Here is a 23,000-nt window from a genome sequence, read left to right on the forward strand (position 1 = left end):
CACTTTCGTGTACGTAAGGCTTCATCAAGCTACAGTAAAAAATTATATGCTCAATTGTCAGGTTACTAAAACATATGCACTTGACATTAGAACAATATTTGGTCTGTAATGAATTTGATAATAGTCTGAGAGCTAAACTCAGAATTGGTCTGCGAATCGGACCAAAGTCTGAGAGAGTCAACTGACGAATGTGAATCCTTTTATGCACACCCTACTCATGTTACAAGCTCAACTGAAACACCAGGATGCAGTGTACAACTGAAATTATTTTAATCATACAGTTCAACTTTTTTTTCATGGATACATAAAAAAAAAAGACCCAAAGGGAAAAGCAGCACACATCTTTCTCTCGCCTCTAACTCCTCCCCTCATTCAAAACAGGTACCTCCAGTTTCCCCCTGCATCAGTGAAAGCTAACTGACAACAACGTTTTGATACGTCAAGGCGTTTTGTTTTTTCAGCCTGAATTTTCTTTCTGAAACAGGTCACAGAAATAAACAAAGGAGGTATTCAGATAATTCATGAAGCAAATGGTTCCACGTACACAGAAACAAACAAAAACAAAAAGTTCTACAAATCTGCTACATATTAAAAGCGATTGGTCAGTCCCCAAAAATAGACAGATACATGCTGAAATTCAGTACCTTTTACATGCACAAAACTTCTGTACATGATCCAAACATACACATGCCGCCCTCCCACCCTTCCCAGTCATCAAGTACCCCCCACCCCCCTTCCACCCCCCTAATCCTCCATGCCCTACATCCTCAGTGCAGCACATGGATCATCTCCTCCTTGTTGATCAGGTGGTTGGTTTTGTTGACCAGACTCATGAGCTGGCTGAGCTTGGCAGCCCACTCGTTGAGGACGTCGCTGGGGTCCTTGTGCTGTGTGAATTGCACCACGCCGGCCAGTCGGTCCACCTTGGCCCCCACCGTGCCACTCACCACCAGATTGGACAGAAACTCCTCCGTTTCCTGCCACACCGCACACATAAGCCTCTGCATCAATCCTGCAGCATACTCACTCTGGTGGTCGGTTCTATGCCCCACTTTTTCAATCACCACAGCAACACACACATGCACACACACACACACAGACACTAGCAGCTGGCCCTCTTGGTACTCATATCCTTTCCCCTTCCTCCTGTGCAACATGTATCTATACTGGAATGCCAGTCCTTGTTACTTCATGAAATGTTTATAAGCTAACTAGCAAACGCCTCTTGTGGTTTGAACATGTGAGATCATCAGTGAGACAAAACAACCACATATTACAAATCCATCCATCTGGCACATTTCAGTAACAAACCTTAGCAAATCCAAGGCCAAGAATCAAAATTAAAAAAAAAAAAGATCAGAAAGTGTGAAGTAACTGATCCCTCATGAGCAAAGCCAAATACAAAACTGCAGACCTCATGATGGATATAAACTGACAATGTTTTCAAAGTGTGATGCTCAACTCTACACCCTGCTCATTATTTCTTATCTTAAAAATACATATCTAAACAACAACAAAAACAAGACCTAAAAAAGCACATAAAACAGACCTAAACTGACAGACATCATCAGGGTTGAAAAAGAAAAAAAAACAACATGAATTGTAGGCTCCAGTGTCAATGTGCAAAAACTGTATCTGAAGCAAAGAAAGTGTATTTGTGAAAGCGTAGTACTGGAGGAACACATGAGCTGAAGGAAATTAAATGTAGTCTGGACGATAAATCTTACTTTCTTTATCTTGACTAACTGCCAGTGACATTCAACTTACCCCATCAGTGAGATCTAACAGCTCTGACATCCTCTTCATGCGAATCCGGGTATAATATTTGGCCATCACGCGGATGTTCTGCAGAAGTAAGATCAACGCCAGTTGTAAGCTTTAAAAATGCTTACAAAATATGTAAAACACAAAGACAGAATATCATCTAAAACACAAAGTCCTTCATGCATAACACAATGATCTTTGAACAACATATCACATTCTCGCAAACACATGTGTCAAAAATTCATGTTATTAAAATTTCACAAGCAGTGTAATCATCCATTCCATTTAAAAATCAAGATAAATTCACACCACGCAATGGGTAAAAAAAAGGTATTGATTTTAACTTTCACTCACTCTAATGTCAACTCATTACTGATGCCCATCAATGACAAATCACAGACAGGACCTTTGAACCTACATGTAATCATAAGAGCACAAATTTAAGCGATCATAACTGTGGTGGCAGCAAAACTAAGACATGGCACTGCTATTCAGGCCTACACGTACTGGTGAACCACATCCATTACACAGAACTAACTTACATGTTCCACAACTCTGATTTTGAGGTCTGACCATCTCTTGACACCGTTCTCCTGTTTAGGGTTGAAGACATGGGTGGGGGGGTTGGCAGCTGAGCCTGTCTTCAGTTCAGTCTCAAAATTCTGGCACAGCATTTTCCACTGGATCAGTTCTGGCGTCGTGAAGCATTTCAACAGATCCCTAGAAACAATAAGTCAGATGTCAGCATCATAAATTGCCACAGTCCAAAATGACAAGTTAATCACACATAGACTTATCTTTTTCCAGTCCAAACTATCTTAGGAATATCATTCAAAGAAAGTATGGCCACACATAACAGGCAAAGTCAATAATGAATAATTAAGTAATAGGAAATTTTCTATCTAAAATTACCTTTAAATAACATACTTACCATGACCCAGCCAGTGCAGACTCCGGCAGGGGTCTGACATTCCTGTCCTGTGCAAACTACTATCCGCCTATACTGAGAAAACGAAAGCAACTACGGCTGATAACCTCCCGGAAGTAGGTAACCTCTCCTTTGTCCCGCTGGCTAGCACCCTCTTTTGACGGCAATATGCCATCACCAGCGCAGCGAGCAGGGAGAACAGGAAGCGGGGAGGACGGGAGGGTCTTAAATTTGGGTCACAGTAAGTATGTTATTTAAACGTAATTTTAGATAGAAAATTTCCTTTTAATTACACATACTTAACTGTGACCCAACTAGTGCAGAATAGCACGACAAGGTGGAGGGCCCACCTGTTCTACTGTCTGTGTGCTGCGATGGCCTGTTGTACAACTACCACAAAAGCGATGCCTCTTGAGCCATCATCCCGCAAGCGTGCGACAACTCTCAGGAAGAAGTCGATGAAGGTGGCAGGGTTTTTCCAGTAGGCAGCATCCATGTCTTGCAGCCGTGTTGAGTGCGCTAAGGTAAGAGAAGAGGATCATGCTCTGACTTCATGTGCACTGGCTGAGGAGGCATCAAGTCTCAATACTTCTGTTCTATCACCAGTGCGCTGCAATGGCCTGTTGTGTGACCACTGCAGAGACAATGCCTTTTGAGTCATCATCCCCAAAACGATAGATGTCCCTCAAGCAGAATTCGATGAAGGTAGAGTGTACTGTGTCACCTAAGGATATTGGTGCAGGCAAAGAAGACTGAGGTCCGCAGCTGTATTGTGGGAGAGGTCTGTGGACCACAGCTGTGCTGATAAATGTAGTGCAAAGAAAATCGGGTCGGTGTGTTGAATCCACACTGTACTGAGAGCCCTTCGAATCAAAGGAAGGGAAGGAAACAGTTACCCTAAAGGGTTGTCTCACTTGAGTGCGGTTAAGCATCAATGCAAGGAGGTGCACATGTGGTTTGATCTGATGATTCCACATCGGTTGTGGGCTGATAGTGGAAGTGATATATGTGTTTAGAGGAAATTGTGGCACGAGACAGAGGTAGGCCACCATGCTGGGCTTGCCTTAGGCGTGACAGCCAGATCTGCAGAGCTCCTCCATGAGAGCTGACAGGCGATAGGTGCCGGTGCCCCCCCCCCCCCCCCCTTTTCTGTTGTTGCCAAAAAAGACAGCACTGGCATGTTGCCTATGCATAGAAGGGCAGACATTTGGCAACAAGAGACTTGAGGTCCCTGGTGTCTCTGGGACAGGGCTGTGTAATTGCCCAGGTAGGTACCATCACAAAGGGGCATACGGAAGGCTTGGTGGCTTCTCTACCTGAGTGTGGCATGTTGGAGCAACCTGCAGAAAGTTGCCGGCAGTCAATGGCTGGGATGGATCAGGCTGTGGGAGTGCACTTCATGTGCCCGCAGGTCACTGAGTCTCATTCTGTGGTGGAATTCCTAATGGAAGAGGGTTTCCATGGGGTATATTTTTGCTGAAGGTTCTTTAGTGAGAAAGGGGACTGGATCCATGACAGGCCTCTGGCTGTGCATGGTGCGCACTAAGTCTAGGATGGAGCAGGGCGGGGGCAGGGAGGAAAGTGGCTCTAGATGTGTTGTACTGGCCATTTACATCAAATCACTGATCTGACATGCGTTTTCAGTATGGCCAACAGTAAAGTGAGAGCTGTATGATCAGCGGTTTCTGAATTGCAAAGGGAAATCATTTGCAGCTTAGTCTTTCATGAAGGACTATGTCTCTCAGACTAGAAGTCAAATTGCACTGGGACTTCTAACTAGCCTTTGGGATCCGTCCCTATGGTGAGTCCTAAGGCCCTCTTGATCGAGGGACTGGGGATGCAACTTGGACAAAACATTCTCTACTATGAATTGTATAATAAAATTCCAGCCCGAATAGTCGGGGCAGCAGTTGCCTCCTCTGCTGATCTGATGGTCAATGTCGTACACGACTGATTATCATATACTGGTCCTAGGAGGACACCAGTCAGCATGGGTAAATCAGGAAACAGCTGCTGTGTGCTTGAGGGATGAAGGTGTCCACCATGCAGGTTATGTTGAAATGTAAGGAAGCCGGAAGGAGTTGACGGGGTCTTGTGGTGCAACCATGTGTCTGAAAGACATGGTGTTTGCTTCTGAAGTGACAACAAAGTCATCCTCTGACAGGCCCTTGACTGAAGGCTGGGGCTCCATGATTTGATAGCCTGCCTAGGCTAGAAACCCCTGGAAGTGTCTCATTGGAAAGACAGTACTTGAGAAGGAATGCCCATCTGTAACCACAGCAGTGGTTGTGTGTTGGGGCTGAAAGGACTGGGCAGGGAAGACCAAGTGCAGAAAGTACTTTCGAACGCCAATTGTTTGAGACATCGATGCTGGATCTCTGTTCAAGCAAGGCGATGGGGTGAACTAATGTGCTTGAATGCGGCATCTGCCATGTTGGTATGAGTGGGCAGAAAGGTACGCTCCTGTGGGTAATGAACGGTTCGTTGTGCTTTGTCCTCATCAATATGCCATTCTCCTGAGTGTAGAGGAAAACAATTATTACCCAGGCCTTCTGCTACTAGTGAGGAGTGGAAGAGATGGACTTAGGGTGATTGTCTCCTGCCCAGTGGGCAGTTTTTGGGCCTGCTAAAACTTGGAAGGAATGAATGGCATGTGTGTCCTAAGTTGGACTGCCTCATCCCTCCTGTACCATGGTTAGGGCAATCTCCTAGCCCTGTGGGTGATTGTTGTAGGCAAATGAGTTGGGGTTGCCTTGTCCCTCCATGCACCATAGAGAGGGCATCCTTAGCCCCTGTGGGTGGGAAGGGGAGTGGTGTGTGGGTCCCTAAGGACCAGCCACTACTGAAGGAGCATACATTCAGTGTTAATGAGGCAGTTTTGTCTGTGAGTGCAGTTGTCCTCTGAAAGCAAGGTAGGGATGAATTTATGAAAATGAATACATGTATGTGCAATGCGATTATAAACTTCCAATAACTCAAGTGATGGTGTGAGGAATATGCCAATGACATGACAAGAGATCGAGTCATGAGAAAAAAGCGGCTATATAAGCAAACGTGTAGCGTGCACAGATATACCCAAGTAAATGGGTAAGTGCGCATAATCCGTAATGGGAAGGAATCTGTGTATGCACCTATATATAAGAGATGTACATACGCATATGAATAAAGTGCCAGTATGTAGACAGAGAGATCTGGGCATGTGAACAGAATGACGCAATTGCAAGTGTGTCTGTATTGCTGTGTAGGAAATCTCAATGAATAGATGTCAATGAATAGAGATAGAAATAAAATTGTACATGTTAATATGAAAGTCGTATGAACCTATCCCGTAAGCGCACACACGTGTATACTCAGGGATAAGTATACATCTATAAGTGTAAATAGAAATGTGTATAAATCAAATGTAGCGAGATATTGTATATATATATATATATATATATATATATATATATATATATATATATATCTCCCTCCCTCTAAATATATATATATACATATATATATATATATATATATATATATATATATACACACACACACACAATGTTTTTTATTTTTATTTTATTTTATTTTATTTTATTTTATTTATTAGTTTTTGTTGTTGTTTTTTGGGGGGTTTTTTCTTTTCTTTTTTTTTGTTGATAATAAATCAAAAAGAATAGATGGCGAAATATTGTGATTTATTTCCTGTTATTGTGTATAACCAGAAGAGAATGGTAATAGGGATGGTTGCCTGCAGAGGACTGTGTGTAAGTGTGGGGGGATGAAGAACCCCAAAGTTCAGTGGCCAATAGCCTGAGAAACAGCAAGAAAGGTGCAGTTGCTAGGCAAAGTTGTGTAAAGTCCATGAATGGGCATCAGGACCCAATGAGAAACCAAAAAAACATCGTTGGTGGACAGCACGGGGGGCAGGAGTGACGTGCTGTGTCAGCGAAAGTAACTACAGCGTCAACCGCCTAGGTTACAAATGCGGAGTTGCCTCCCTTGGCACCGATAAACGACGAAAAGGATGGTGTCTTTAGAGCACATACCCCTGGTGTGATGTGTCCTCGCTGTAGAGGGAGGAGTGTCATGCTGTGTGTGAGAGTCTGTGGTTCGATGCCACCGTAACCGACACAGGTGAAAACGGCCGCAAGGGGAATAATTATAATGTCCCTTAGTGCCGTGGGCATCCCAACCCAAATCAGTCGCCATCAGACGCGAGATGGTTGGGGTATGTGGCATGACGGCGCCGTAATCCAGTGTTATGGGCGTCATGGACGAGGGGTGACAAGTCCGTCGGCTTGCCGTGGGAAGTGCATCCCCCTGTAGCTGAACAGCGGTCCAACCTCGCGAATAGCTCCTGCGAGAGGACCGACGTTCAGCTGTTGTGTGTTGACGGATAAAGGGATAGACAAGATCGGCCCGAGCACTGCCAAGAGGCAGGATCGAGTTATCAAGAGGCACTTCGACGTGGAAGTGCCGATATTAGTCTGGGTAACAGCAGAGTTAGGCGATGGGGCAGGAGAATCCAGCACTGCCGAAGTTCAATGGGCCGTGCATGTACCTGCTCTGTGGGCGAGGGGCGATGCAGGTGCAAGGTGTGGCATGGGGAAGCAAGAGTGGTGCATAATTGCTGCAGCAAGTTAGCAAGGAGTTGCTGATTGGTTGAGCAGCTTGCTGAGACACCATTAGTGGATGGGAAACAGCAGCAATCAACGGTGTGGCAGATGGGGTCATCACCGCATAGCTTGGTGGGACTGTGCACGCACCTGCACTGTAGTCAAGGAGCAGTGCCGGTGCAAAGGAAATAACTGCGGCGGTCACCGGCAAGGGTGCCAAAGCAGGGGTTGTCTCCCTTGGATCGGGGGCTCCAGACAAGGAGAGGGGTGCACGCATATGAGCGAGCGTGTCCCCTAGTGGTCCACCTTCCTCCCTACACCAGGGGAGGGCATCCCTACGCGCCTCAGTCGCCACTGGATCCGAGACGGTCGAGGCATGCTGCGTGGGGGGTCGCGTGATCCGATATCACGGCCGCCACCATGGACGCATTGCACATAGGGCCCAGTCTAGCGTGCGGATCCACAACAAGCTGCTTTTTTTTTTTTTTTTTTTTTGGTTTGTTTTTGTGGTGGTGTTTCCCCAAAGAGACTGTGGCACATTCCACTGGGTATGGGTAAAGAAGAGGAGGTCGACTCGTACACTGCCAACTGGCAGGGCCGAGAAAACGCGGATCACGTCGAGTACATTCGCGGATCGATAAAAATGACATTAAAGGCAACACTGACCTGAGTATGTGGCAACAAACCTCTAGAAGTCATCAAAGGAGGTGTAGGAGGTGGTGGAGGTCTGGAGTCGACCGGAGGGAGCGGAGGAAGTGGAGGCGGCAGCGGGTTGGCGTTGTTGAGCGGGCCAAGAGTAGAGGGCCCAGAGTGTCAGCGAATCGATTGCAATCGCGCCTTTTTAATTTTAGCGCGATTGCCCAATCGAGCTACACAATTATGTGACCTGGTTGGAGACATAATTTGACAAAAAACAAGAACGCCAGAGAATCGACAGACAGGCAGAAAATACAAAAAAAAACATAGCCATATGAAGAGCACAGGAACAGGAGTCATGATCGCTGACGGAAAAAGAGGACGCTAGCCAGCGGGACAAAGGGGAGGTTACCTACTTCCGGGAGGTTATAGGTCGTAGTTGCTTTCGTTTTCTCCGCATAGGCAGATAGTAGTTTGCACAGGACAGGAATGTCAGATCCCTGCCGGAGTCTGCACTAGTTGGGTCACGGTTAAGTATGTGTAATTAAACATAATTTTTACCTAGTTATAGTTTTACTTAACGTCTATTACTGAATCAAAACTTGTGTCCAGATAGAAACAAGAAGTAATACACAGTAACTGTCAGACACATGCACCTGTACCAATAGAGATGACAGCTGAGCAGAAACACAAAGACCTGGTGACCAATACCTGTACTTGGGGATCTGTTCCAAGGCCTTATCCTCCTTCACTCTGTGGATCAGGTCAGACTGTTCGTTGTCATAAGGAGCCAGCACTAAGTACAGCACAACACACTTCAGGGCCTGCACACACACACACACACAAACACACACTCGAGTATCTTTTCATGGATTATCAGCAGTAATACACTTTAAAGCTTTTATTTTTTTAATTCTGCAGGAGATTAAAAAAAAAAAAAAACTTTCTTCTTATCTGAAGCTGAGAACATTCAAATTCCTGTCCGCATTCCACAGCTAGATACACAAAATTTATTGCAAAATGTACAATGAAACACAATCTCTTTGATCAACTGATAACCCACATGCATTTAAAAAAAAAATAATAGCTTTATGTATCTACCCCTCCTTAAAAACAAACAAAATAATTTTATCCAGAACAAATAAAATAAATAAACAAAACATAAAGAGTCAAAACATTGTGGTCCTTGCATAAACTAAAGCCTGGATGCTTGCTTCCTAATCAGGCATTCTATCAACTACGACACTGCTCCACCAGTGTATCATGCTCAGCTCTATGGTCTGAATGTCCCCATTTTTTTAGCCCACAGTAGGCTATATTTGATCTGGATAGGATGGCTGGGACCCAATACGTAAATATGTAAATGTCTGAAGGGTTTACAAACTTCCACCTCCCTGCAGCTTCCCAATCATCAGTCACCTCCTTCATCTTGTCCTTGTTTTCCTTGATCTGCGGTGTCTCAAAAATGGCCCTGTAGTGCTTGCAGATCTCCAGGTAGGACCCTTCATGCTCATCTAGTTCTATCATCAGCTGGTAGAACTTAAGCTTCAGATCCTACACACACACATCAGGTTTGTTTCCAATAGTATACTGAAAATAGGAACTTATAATCGATCATTACTGACCAAGTCAGTACACACTTATAAAACATACATGAAGACATCAGATCTGCAGCTGCACGTATATAATCAATTATGCAGAATGAAACAACTAATGATATTTTCTGAAAGTAAGATACACCCACCAATGATTTAAAGGGAAATGGAAAGTGAATCTCGTCACTGTACCAATCATCTTGATTCTATCTCCAGTGCAAACAGCTAGTTTGTGTACTAATGTGACCAATCCTGGTGTTGCTTCTGGGTGCAATGAATTTGATGCTTGCTTCCAGAGTTCTGTGATCTTCATCACCAACAAACACACAGCACTACAGGGCATGTTGTTGAACTGAAATAAATTCATGCCTCCACCAACCCAAACTTTTATCATAATACACACCACACACCTGACACCAGAAACCAATCACTCCAATGTAAAAATAAGAGATCTATACAAGCACATGGTGCTGGAGCTGCAGTCTTAAACTGAAACTCAGACAGGATTCAAACTCACTTTGGAATCAGCATCTTCAAAGAACTTGGTGCTGACTTTCTTGCTGATGATCTGTGTGCGGATGTAGTCTTTCTTGGCCAGACAAAGGCGCATCTGCTCCAGTATAAAATCCACCTTCTCCTTTTTCTCCATGGACCCAAAGGTCTCCACCTGGTGATACAAAGTATGCAGGTAATTGATAAGCTTTCAAATCATAAATAAATAGTAAGTCTTCCTTTTTTCCACGCCAAGTGCAGTATTCAGATTATACAATGATGTAATACCGAAAAAGGTGAGAGATTCTGTTACGCAATCTATACTTGCATACCCTTCTCCTAACCCTTTACTCTCTGTCCAAATTTTACTTTGCAGTCAAAATAAGTTTCACCACAGAAACAATCCCCCAAAATATCCAAATGCTTCCACCTGAACATATGGCCAGCATGACACCAGAACATTATCTTAGTGATGCTCATTTCTTCTTTCCTATCTTCCTTTATCACATAGTGAGCAGGAACTTCAAAAAGTTGTGCAGTTCCTGCCGACCCACCTGTAATTCCTGCAGAATGTCGGCTGCCTCTGTGACCTTCCCTGCGTCCTCCTTGATCTTGGCCAGGGTGCGAGTCAGTCTCGCTCTCTCAATTTCCACATAAATCTGTAATTAGAAGATGCAACTGATTCAGTATGATTGCAGTCTCATGATGCCTGATTAAAATGTTTTGCATTGAACTGCAATACTGTTTGTCATAACACATTGTGTGAAATTCGGGCTTATCACCTTGGAGAGAGCATGTCACCACAATGCAGCACCACCCACTTTTTTGTTTTCTTTTCTCTGTCTGCAAGTCTATTTGTTTACAATAATAATAATAAATAAATAATAACAATAACAAATAAGAGCTGTATGAAATCAGTCACTTCATGACATAATTTACCAGCATAATAATAATAATAACTGTTAAACACTTCAGGTACTTGACAGCATTGTTTGGCTAGCAGCATAATGTACATTTCCTGATTATTTGAAACAACAGCCTCAGTATGAATTTCTTTTATCTGACAACCAATGGCTTGTGTATCTAAAACAGTAATGTATATCTTACTGATGCATATACATATATATGTGTTCACGCAAACATCCACTAACACACATGTACATGTATGACAGTTTGCTAGCACGCCAACACAGAAATAAAAAGAAACACATAATGTATTACCTTGCCAGCAGTGACAGTACGTAGAGTGTCGATCAGTTTAAGCTTAACCTCCATGGACGGGGTTTTCTCTACATATGTACAGGCCTCCTGAATCATCTTGGTCACTGCCTGCAAAAGCAATACAACATGCAATATCAAGTATGAAAAATATACCAGCTGCCATGGTTAGTGTCAAAGACTGACGGCTGGGAGGACACAGGTTCAAATCCCAGCGCAGGTTTTTTTTTTCAGCCGATGGCCGGCTCCTACCCAGGATTGAGTGTGCTTTTGGCTTAAATGGGAAGACTGGGACCATACAGTCAAGTATCATCCACTTCACGGATGCGTCTTTGAGTGTTTTGCTAATTTCCAGACCAACACTGCAAGTGTCTGTATCTCTCGGGCCTGGCTGATGCCAGGATATCATTATGACAGGAAGCGTAGAGCACAGCCTTGTCATGTCGTCCCAAACCTAAATGGACCCCCACAACAGCATCATCGTTGTCATCGTCATCCTCCTCCTTCTTCATCAACAATATAAAGAAAAGCCCCAGATGATGTGGCCTTTCATGCCCTGTTCTCATTCCCTGCTCTCCACTTCCACGCTTCGGGTGTCTTGTCGAGATCTTCAGTATCAGCAGATTCACTGTATTTGTAGATCACAGTGGAGAGTGGAAAGGTCAGTTAACTTATTCTTAGCTTATAATATCATATTGCAAATTAGGTGCCACTCAGAAATTCAAAACTATCAAAGCCCTGATCGGGGTCCTTCGTCTGAAACGGCTGTAAACAGTTGGGCCCCATTTGGGGCCCTTAGTCTAAAGTGAGTTAATGGTATTTTCTGTTGGGAAATGAGAACATTTATCTGTTACAAATATCATCTAGTGTTCCAGCAAATAATACTTTTGCATAATTGCTCCATAAACTATTTTTTGTGTTTACTTTCCAGTTTGTTCTGTTCTATATTGCCCTCTTGCTTTGTTATTAATTTGAATTATCATTTACACCTTCAGAATTTGAAAAGCAATTGAAAAAAAGAAAGAGTGAGAGAGAGAGAGAGAGAGAGAGAGAGAGAGAGAGAGAGAGAGGGTGAGACGCTGACCTGTTTGATTTGCCCCCTCTTCTTGATTATCAACACAATATTCTCATTCAGGGCATCCCAATTCTTGGCCTCAAAGCAATTTTTCACAACAGCGACAAGAATTTTCCCAGTAGAATGCGTGTCAGAGGCCTGAAAAAAGAAGAAAAAAATCATGATATTGATAATGCACCAAACTGTAAAATCCTCTATGGAATTTATTTTCTTATAGTTATATACACACACAAACACAAACGCTCCTCAGCAAGGACTCAAACAAGTCTCCCAATCTTAATTAATACTAAATTAATATAGTAATAATAGTAGTGGTAATCATGCTGTCAGTTATTATTGGAAAGAAGTTATGACAATGTAGTATGCAACATTCATTGATTCAGACTGTAATTCTTTGTATTTTCAAATCCCCCTTTTTTTTTAAACCAATCATTTTAAAAATTTTCTAAACTTTTTATAACTGCTCTTAATCCCAACAGTTTTGTGTATATATACTCTTATCCATGTACAAACAAGCAACTCTGATTCTGTATAAAAATTTAAAAAAGGAGAAATAAGTCAAGCAAAACACAAAAACTTTGTGTTTTATTGTGACTATGTTTAAGCTTGCAAAAACTGAAAAGTTGGTTGTTGTTTTTTTATAATGATTTTTTTTTAAATCTTGCTAAACCCATCAGCATTTTTTTCAAATAAACATTTTTGATTAAAAAAATCTACACATGATCTTTGAACAAATTTGACAAATAAATATACAAACGAATAAATAATGAGACTGTCTATTGAAAATATACAAACTGAAACAGCATGTTCACAAACGTTTATGAAGTAATCCTAGCTGATAGTACCATATATGCAAACATTTGAATAATATTAATAACTGAGTTTTATCTATTGTATTTCCTTTCACTATAAAAAAACAAAACAACATAAGAAGAGCATACAAGTTTTACAACGGACATCACTTACCGTCCGTGTCTGTTTCTCCAGCGACAACAAAATGTCCAAAGCCTCTGTAAGTTTTCCTTGCTGAAAACATAGAATATGATCCAACATGATTTTAACTTAAATGTCTATGGTGTGTAAGTATCACAATACAAATATAAATTCATGTGTGTGTGTGTGTGTGTGTGTTCGTTCTTCTTTCTTTAATATCTCTTCAAATGTGTTTACACTTATAGATGTGTATTGTGTGTGTTGCTGTGTTATCCTATAACCCAAAAGACATGGTGGTCGTTTTATAAAATAAGAGAAAGGACTTCAGATTCAACTTTGATCAAAAAGACATCCTGAAAGAATAGGCTAAACTTGAAGACACCCTAAAGGTTGGGTGTACCCCTTTCTCTCGATGCAGTTTGAGAATTCTGTTCATAATCAAAGTGTAAATATCCTTTCTCCGCCAAGCTTCTAGAATAGCTGCAGTAGTAAAAAATTTACCCAAAGTATACAGTAGATCTACACACTGCATCAGAGCATGAATACAATTACAAAGCATATCTCAAAGACTCGTTTCATTCATTGCCTGATTATTCACATTTATTTAATGGCTGATTGATGATTAGTGTACAATTCAAATGGGTAAGCCAAAATTAGCACTGAAAACACCAGAACGCAAGAAATTACCTTAGTTAACTGCTCGCATTTTGGAATCTTCTCATCAACAGTGGCACTGTAGTCCACTTCCATCTTTTGAAGCCGACCATCGGCAGTTGCTTCCACGGACGCCATGATTGCTTGCCGAAAATGTGCCCGTCATATAAGCGGAAGAGCACTCTAAAAGTGAAAAACTTCCAAGGGAGTGCACCCAGACGATTCAAGGAGGGAGATGGAAAGTAAACATTGTTCTTTTGTTTTTATTTTTGTTTTGGTTTTTGATGATTTTTGTTAAAGGAAAACAATGATATATGAGTGAAAGTCCAGCTCGATTTTTTTGCGCGTAAAAGTCGTTCCAGCATACACTTAGATATATTCCGCAATCAATTCATGGAATAACAAATGAGATAAAAGCGTGTGAAGCCACGGGGGTTGGGAGTACGGGGGTGCTGGGGTACATTGTAAGTAACATTGTAACGGTCATTTTAAAACTAAACTAAATGTAAACAAACGCATTAGCAGGACAAAGTTAATTTTAGGAAAGACCGATAGCAAATAAATATTTCCATTTCAAAACAGTGGATTAAATACAAAATGTTGTGTCTTTATTGTCATTGGCAATGATTTAGTGTTCAGTTATTGAAAGACAATATCACAACAGTATTTTTTTAATAATAAAAAAAGTTTTTGAAGAAGCCAATGGTCCACGGAACAATTCCAGCATACATGAATTTAAATATGTCCTGCTTTTACACAGTATTACTTCTGATCATCTTTTTTGATTCGGTAGAGGGAACAAACAAATTAAGAGAGTTAAATCGTGGAAGGTTTGAGGAAGCCTTCCACCATTTCTCTGCTTGCCATGTAGACTTGCCACAGAATATAAACTGTGTGAGATTTGAGACATTATGACAACATAATAAAGATGGATGAATTTGGAATGGAATAATCTTGATATCTTTTTTGCAAAACATGTTTGGAATTCAGGCAGATCTTATTTGTAGCAAATCCCAGAATTGACAAGCCTTATCCAGAGAAGTTGCAGGGTGTAACACTTTTTTTGTTTCTGGAAGTTACAGTTATGATTCTGTCATTCAGTCATGTAATTAAAAAAAAAAAAGGGGGGTGTTAAACTGGTTACTATACAGCACAGTTAATAATAACATCGTCATGTGCTTTCAGTTCAAGAGACTCTCGTAATGATAAAATGCCATGTCAGTACACTGTGCACCAATGGATTGCAGTACTGACACTCTCCTTTGTCAATGAACACAGATTTTAAATAATATAGAAATAAACTATTATTAAACAGCTGTAGTGAAGTGCTGAAGTTTTCCGTTAATATTTTATATGAAGTAATAATGGTATATTTCTTAAAGATTATTCTCGTTCACAAACAAAATTGAAGTGATTGCATATTAGCACACTACTGACTCACTTAGATAATTAACATTTTTTCAAAAATGATTAAACTTAGAGTAGAAATCAAAACAAACACAAAAAAGGAAAAAATAATAATAAAAGAGAAAGCGAGGGTGGGTGGGGTGGGGGACACTGACAGGTTATCAGAACATTCAATTTCAGGTGGAAAAGGCTCTGAACAAAATGAAAAGGCCAAGGACGAGACCATGAAAAAGAAAGTTTTGTTCTTGTTGTTTTTGTTTTGTTTGTTTGTTTGTTTTGTTTTGTTTTTTTAGGGCTAACTTAAGAGTTGTATGTATATAGACTTGTGGTGATGAAGAGAATATAAGGATAAGCTTATTCAGTTTTATTGTAAGAACTTAAGTAGGGGGCAAAAGAGAAATGTGGTTGACTGTGGACTTTTTGTTTCTGAGTATGTGGAGATGTAATGAATTGAGACAAGGACTTGAACATGTACTGAAAGTGAAAAGCATGAATTCTGCAAATGTTTAATTGTGAACCTTTGCAGACAAAGAAATGAAATGAACATAGAAAGGGATGATTTTTTTATTTGTTTTGTTTTCCCATTTTCAAAGCAAATTTTCCAGGCAGTCCACATGTGAACACAGAGACTTGCATTTTATGTACATGTGAGAAAGTCACACTAACTAACAAATTAACTAACTATATATACACACACACATATATATATATATATGTGTGTGTGTGTGTGTGTGTTTATATATATATATATATATATATATATATATATATATATATATATATATATATAATGCAGCTGACTACTTGTTTGTAGCAGGCGCCTAACATACCATGACTTGATGAAGGCAAGCGACAAAAACTGATAGGGATGCTGAGGGCTGGCTGAAGCACACTGCAAGCAGCCAGAGCCATGAACTTGCATTTCTTGACCATTTATAGTTTGAATGTTTGACAGCCATAGGAATTATTGCTGATAGACTGCCACTGCTCCTCCCACAGTGCAACACCTAGGCAAGACACGGCGGTCTGCCATGCCTATCCCCAGGATTAGTTCCAGAGTGCCACAGAGACCACCAGGGGAAATGCAGGGTCAACGTGAAAGATGGATTGGCAATTACACTGTTAGGAGACACCTGGTAGAAGGTGGTGTAAGATGTTGCAGGCTGTACATTGGAGCTGTTGTAACTCCCATGTCCTGACTGGCAAGACAGAACTGGGCAGTGAATCAAGCCTTACTGTAGCAATGCCCATGAAGTGTCATCTTTTCAGTCAGACCCTGCTTCTGCATCGGTCACAATGATGGTAGAATGCAGGTGAAGAACAGTACCACAGCAACTGATCATTTCAAAAAACAAACAAAAAAGGAGAAACTCACCTACTTGATATGCACTCTCCAAATTAACTGATTATCAGCACAAGAGATTGTTTGGAGGGCTATCAGTCATGGCATAGGCTGCAATCAAGATGTGTCTCCTATCATCTCTGACCATTGAAGGAAACCTGAATGCACTACAATGACATCATGAAGGCCCACACCCCTTCTTTAGCAAGATGGAAGTGTAGCTCAGTTAGACTCTTCAATAAGACAATGCAACATCTCACACTGTAGGGCTTTCCAACACAGTTCTTACAGCTGAATGCATTTTCTGTGATGTCACAGCACTTTCACCTGACATGAACAGCACTGAGCACTTACAAGACGTTCTCGGCCATTTGGCCGATCAACACAGACCAAGACTCCAGACAAGGGCTGATCTTATCACTGCCCTTCAGTATCACTTTGGAACAGCATCCTACAGCAGCATTTGGAGCGATGGCCAGTACAGTGGTAATCAGTGCACCTGACTAGGAAGTGAGTGTCTACAGGTTTGAGTTCCATAGATGGATTGGGATTTTTACTTCCCCCTCCATTGGACCTTGAGTTATGGTTTTGGTGCAAGCCAGATAGATGAGATGATAAATTGAGGTCCTGTGTGCAACATGCACTTTGCAAACATGAAAGAAATCATGGCAACAAAAGGCTTGTCCCTAGTAAAATTCTGCATTAAAAAAAAAACAAAAACAAAAAACAACTTTGACAGTGAAACAAAAACACTTGCAGACAGAAAAAAAAAGGGTGGTGCTTCATTGTGGCATCACACTCACCTTGATTAGAGCAGCCCACATTTCACACAGAGAAATCTATTGTGACAAAAATGCAATACAATGCTGTACAGTGTGCAGTGACTGGTGATGTCAGTGCTTCATAGACTTAAGGCATGTGTTGTTGTTAATGAGGAGAAACAAAGTATTGACACAATGCCAAACCACAAGTCTCTGAAGTTGGAAAATGCCGGTCTAAAAAAAATCATATATTGCAACAACAAAAGATGGCACTTGGATTCTTACAATGCTAATGCTAAACAAATCAAATATTGCAACAAAAATGATGGCACTTGGATTCTTAATTGTTGAAAGGATCAGATTTCTTTCTTAGTTTTTACAAATCAATTTGCAGAATTTATGTCTTTCAGCGTTTATATACCCATACACATATAATTAAATAAAGATAAGCCAAATAACAAACCAAAAATAAACAAATTCATTTTGAAACAGTTAAAAAATCTTTATTATTCATAAGGGTTTTTTCTTGTTTTTCCTTGCAATATATTGTATCCTTTGATTGTTTAAAAAAGCAACAACAAAAAACCACTTTCTCTCTTCAGCATGTGCACATGTATATATGCAACACAGAGACACACAGGCATACACACACACACACACACACACACACACACACACACACACACACAGAGAGAGCAACATAAGCTCATTTGTAATCAATCAGAGGGGATCAAAATGTATAAATGTCGCACACCCCTAGAATGACTTGACACTGCTGTCTATTTTTCCAATAGAATCAGTAGTAACAGACAGACAGCATCAGCAGGATATACACAATCAGACAACCTTTCCGTCCACACATCCATGTTCACCTTCCTCCACTTCTCCTCACCTCTCTGTCAAGCCTTTTGTTATTCCCAGTCTGGTTGTCTGTGTGAGTGTGAGTGAGTGTGTGTGTGTGTGTGTGTGTGTGTGTGAAGTGTGTGTGTGTGTGTGTGTGTTCCTACTAGTCATATACAGTAGACACCATTATCTGTAGGTGTGGGTGTGCATGTGTATATGTATGTGTTTTTGACTTTGTCCTTCTGTGTATGTGATTGTGTGAATGTGTATACACTTTTGTTGTGTCTGTGTGTGAAGAAGCTTAAGATGCTCTAAAAAGAAATAAGATTTTATTTCTTTTTTTTAACAATGATTTGAAGGAATATAATTAATGCTTGTTACTCTTATTCAACATTTTGAATATTCTGATAGAATAATCAAACCCCTGATTCTATTCTTTCAATGTGTCCATCTCTTTCTCACACATATTTCCACAATGAGAATTGTGCTCATCTGAAAGAGATTTTCCATGTTTAATCTGTGCTGCATGCTGTTTTATACAAGCAGAAAAATTATTTCTAATTTTGCAAAAAAAAGATTTGAAAAGTTGTTTAAATCAGTATTCTGTCTTCTAAATTTGGTCTTCATTTTTGATTTTTGCATTTACAGTCATGAGAGTGTTTTTGGGACAGATTGCTGTGCATTTTGTTACACTCCCCCCCCCCCCCCATCCCCCCATACACTTAAATTGGGTGGAAGGATTAAATGAAATGTTCAAATTTTTCAAATGATCATGTGTGCATGTCTCTGTGTGTATGTTTGTGTGCTTTTTTTTTTTTGCTTTTTTTTTTTTCATATCTGGCAATGTGTTTGTTTCTCTGTGTCCTTGTGCTAATTTGTGCAAACATTCGTAAAAGTTATGATATGCAGATTTTACGTCTTAAAAATCTTGTATTGCATTTTTAGTATGTTTTCTAATACTGTAACTGTGAGGCAGATATAAATCATTCAGTGTGATCAGAATTACAGCCCATGCCAAAACTCATAGTTCAGCAATCAGAAATTGACATCAAAAGACAAGACCACTTCTCACCGGTCTTGTATTTATTGATTTCTTATCTGCTTCAGAGACTGGGAAGCCAGTATATCCAAGTGATGTGTACATGATCTTGTATAAATATTGATTTCATGTATCAATTTTATATCGTTTTAATAGACAGCAAGCCATTGTCCTATCCCCTGATAGACCTGTCTGTTTCCATGGTAACAGAGTACTGAAGTTGTAAAACAGGTTTCATGCCTCACATGAGAAATGTGTAGCCACAGTTTCCAGGAGATGGACCAAAACATAACAGTGGTAATAGCCAGAAAATAAGGTGTGTGTGTGTTTGTGTGTGAGCACATGGTGTGTGTGTGTGTGCTTGTGTGTGTGTGTGTGTGTGTGTGTGAAGGAAAATGGATCAATTTTTCTGTCCCATATGGGAAAAGGAAGCAATACAGAGGCTGGCATGGTTGGCTGCCGCAGGCAGCACCAGAGGAACAAACAGTGATATTGATTTTTGGCTTTCATGCCAGAATCCACCAGGTAGGGGCCTTGTTCCCCCTCACAGCTTTCATTAGCAGCTTATGCTGCGAGCTTTTGATCTCCTCCTGTGCTGGCTGACATCCCAGGCCCGCGGTGTATGCCTGTATGCCTGTGCACATCGGCTGACCATAGCTACCTTGTTTCCCCAGCTGTTCATTCCCTCTGGTTGAAAATCTGGGATCAAAATTTTGACAGGAGTTTGTGAGTGGGGCAACAAGATATTATGTTGCCAGGGTCTCATTAGGCCCAGCGTAACCAGTGAGTGGTTGGGTAACAGTTATGATATGTGGAAATGTGATGAGTGTTGACTGTTCTGTGGTTTGGATCTTGATGACGAAGACTGCCGTTCCTTTTATCAAGGATGGAACTGTTTGAAGTACAGACGGCTTCCAGAATCATGGGAATTGTGAAAGAATTGTGTATAACTTGTTTTGTTCTACCCAAGAAGTTAGTTTGATTCTTGGGGAGGTGGTTGACAGACTCAGCCTGATAAACTGTGATCTGTGTCATCATTTGGGATAGGAATGGCCTCTCGGTTGAGTTATCCTTATGCTACAGATCTGGATGTGAAGAAGAAGTAAGTTCTAATTCCATATGGATTTGAGTCACTAAATCTGTTGGCATGCAGAATGACTAACTGAAAATGAGAGAGAGTGAGAGAGGCGGAAGGAGATTGTAAATACTTTTTTTTTTCTTTTCCCTCATTTACTTTTTTTGATTTCCATCTTTTCTTTTTTGCTGTCTTTTCTTTTTTTTCTTTTTTCTCTTTGTATGAATGTCTGTCTCTCTCTCCCCTTGATATTTTTTTAAATTTACCACTGTTTTCTTTCATCCTTTCCCCACCTTATACATATATATATATATTTTTTTTTTTTTTTTTTTTTTTTTTTTTTTTTACTGTGAGCATCTCTTTCCTTTCTTTCTTCCGTTCTTTTGTATTTGTTATTTTTTGGTCCTTACATCTTTTCATTTTCATCTTTTTCATTTTGTTTTTTCTTTCTTTCTGTCTCTCATTGCCTACTTTTCTTTTTGTTCTTTCTTTTTCCTTCTTTTTGGTTTTTTGTTTGTTTGTTTGTTTGTTTTTGTTTTGTTTTGTTTTGATAGGTTTACCTCCTATTCTTTTTTCAGTCTTTACATATGTATTTATACCATATTTGTACATTATATATAGTTGTGTGTGTCTACATACATATATATTTTAAGAAACATGCATTTTTCTGCTGTTACATTGGATTTAGATGCAATTTATGTATTCAGTGATGAAGCAAAAAACTAAAGTAATATTTCTGTTCTGGGCAAGATGAGTGAGTGTGTTTTAAACAACAACAACAACAAAAAACCACAAAAAAAACCCTTTATGAGAGTTTAGGTACGGATGCCAGAGATTTTGACACTTTGGAGGAAAATCAAGATGCTCAGGAGTGGAAATTAAAAAAAAAAAATTTTTTTAAAGGCTCAAAACCTGCTGATAGATTTTTTGTTGTTGTCAAAGCATAAAGAAAGTTGATATTCCAGATGATTTTATTTATCTGCACACACAGCACTGGTCATTATTCTCAGTTCCTCATTCTTAGCAGACTGACTTTTTGTTTGTTTGTTTGTTTTTTTTAGTTGTTTTGTGTATGTGTGTGTGTTGTTGGGGTTTTTTGTTGTTGTTTTGTGTGTGTGTGTGTGTGTGTGTGTGTGTGTGTGTGTGTTCAGATCTTTATTTTGTATCAGTTGATTCCTATTGTAAAATCTCTTGATCATGCATTCATCTTGAAATTTTGTTGGCAATCCATGTGTATATGTGTCTACACATTTGTATATGCACACACAATTATAGGTATGCATATGAAAATTACCAACATAGGAAAAACACACACTTGAGGCCAGAGGTAAAAAATCATCAAATGATGGAGTTTGTGAATCATATATCTATGTACAGCAAACAGTTAAATAATTATATTCCTGCACCTTTGCCTGAAGAAGAGCTGCATCTGAGCAAAAATTTGCAAGTATGCAAGTTTTTAAGACATGAAAAAGGCCATGGTTTATGATATTTGTACCGGGATATATATGATATAATTTGTTAAACCAGTTTGTTTTTCATATATTTCTTGCTTTTACACAGAGGCTCCCCCAAAGGATCAAGAAGCACAGTAACTCAGCTCCCGGCTGTTCCCAGTGCCACCCCTCCCCCTGGACCCGAACCCCAGAACATTGTGCCCAACGGTTTAGCAGGAGGCAGGAACAGTCCAGCTGGCATCCGTGCCACCGCCGAAGCTCTGGATTCCGAGGTCAAAATGCGCGTCCTGGAAAGTCGCCTCGGTGTGACTGAAAAGTCCAACCGAAGTCTGCTGGAAGAGGTTTGTCGACTCCAGAATGAGCTTCGGATGACAGTGACTCGCAATGAGCAGGCCATCTACGATGAGAAACAAGCACGTATGCAGCTTGACACGTCGTTGCACAAGGTCAATGACTTGATCTCACAGCTGACAAAGCGTGTTTCGGGTGCGGAGGATAAACTGCTGGAAGAGAAGACAGCGCTGTCATCACTGGTGAGCCACACGAAGGGAGTGGAGAAAGCCATCTTGGCCAGTCAGGAGGACATGCAAAGTGGGAAGGATAATCACAGGAACAAGTAGGTTGCATGTCTGTTTTGTTTTGTTCCCCAAGCATCTGTGTTCCTTTTGGTTTGTTGTGGATATGTTTCGTATCATATGCCTTTTCTCAGCTAGTCACTTAATACTTTATAAATAATAATCAAGCGTCCATGTTTTGTTTTCAGTAGTCTCTTCAACTTTGTGTTCTTTTTCTTCTTTTTTTTTTCAGTCTAACTTCAGCATATTTACTTCCATGATAGATATTTCCCCTTGCTGAGTTTTGCAATGCTTTCCTAACTTTGGTTGCAGCTGAGAAGATAATAAACTTTTCAGGTTACATATATAAGTTCATTTGTCCTTCTTTTTCTTGAATGAAAAGACTAGGTTCTACTCGAAACAAACCCAATCTATACATTGTACAGGACCTATACATAGTACAGAAAGATTGTTGCAGTTGCTTTTCTTTGGAGGTGATGGGTGGTGAGGTTATTTATCCATTTTTCAAGAAAGACCAATAGTTTTTTTGCTGTTTTTTATCTTTTTTTTTTTTTATCTGATAAGACCTGCTGGACCGCAGTGGCTTGTAAGTCAGAAAATAGGCA

The 23,000-nt window shown here is 40.4% G+C and overlaps 2 protein-coding genes across 5 annotated transcripts in view; one reads left to right on the top strand and one right to left on the bottom strand.

Annotated features, from left to right (window-relative positions):
• Positions 1–253: 253 nt before the first annotated feature.
• LOC143283288 (26S proteasome non-ATPase regulatory subunit 12-like) lies at positions 254–14,068 on the bottom strand. Its single transcript, XM_076589475.1, has 11 exons — positions 13,930–14,068; positions 13,276–13,335; positions 12,319–12,447; positions 11,238–11,345; positions 10,571–10,675; positions 10,042–10,191; positions 9,349–9,483; positions 8,641–8,753; positions 2,307–2,484; positions 1,768–1,845; positions 254–977 (listed from the first exon to the last, which is right to left on the bottom strand). The coding sequence occupies exons 1-11, from the start codon at positions 14,032–14,034 to the stop codon at positions 768–770; spliced, it is 1,371 nt and encodes a 456-aa protein (XP_076445590.1). The 5' UTR covers positions 14,035–14,068; the 3' UTR covers positions 254–767.
• Positions 14,069–14,113: 45 nt separating this feature from the next.
• The window catches only part of LOC143292304 (coiled-coil domain-containing protein 154-like), a 41,232-nt gene continuing 32,345 nt past the window's right edge, over positions 14,114–23,000 (top strand). For 3 of the 4 annotated variants that reach the window (XM_076602500.1, XM_076602508.1, XM_076602495.1), the window contains exons 1-2: positions 19,876–20,390; positions 21,927–22,436. In XM_076602500.1, the coding sequence (XP_076458615.1) occupies positions 20,338–20,390; positions 21,927–22,436 (563 nt within the window). In that variant the 5' untranslated portion in view covers positions 19,876–20,337. Of the gene's footprint in view, positions 14,139–16,963; positions 17,156–19,875; positions 20,391–21,926; positions 22,437–23,000 lie in introns of those variants that run through there. The other variant, XM_076602515.1, reaches the window with a different exon arrangement.

The sequence above is a fragment of the Babylonia areolata genome, chromosome 1 (genome assembly GCF_041734735.1).
Source record: "Babylonia areolata isolate BAREFJ2019XMU chromosome 1, ASM4173473v1, whole genome shotgun sequence".
Taxonomy (NCBI): domain Eukaryota; kingdom Metazoa; phylum Mollusca; class Gastropoda; order Neogastropoda; family Buccinidae; genus Babylonia; species Babylonia areolata.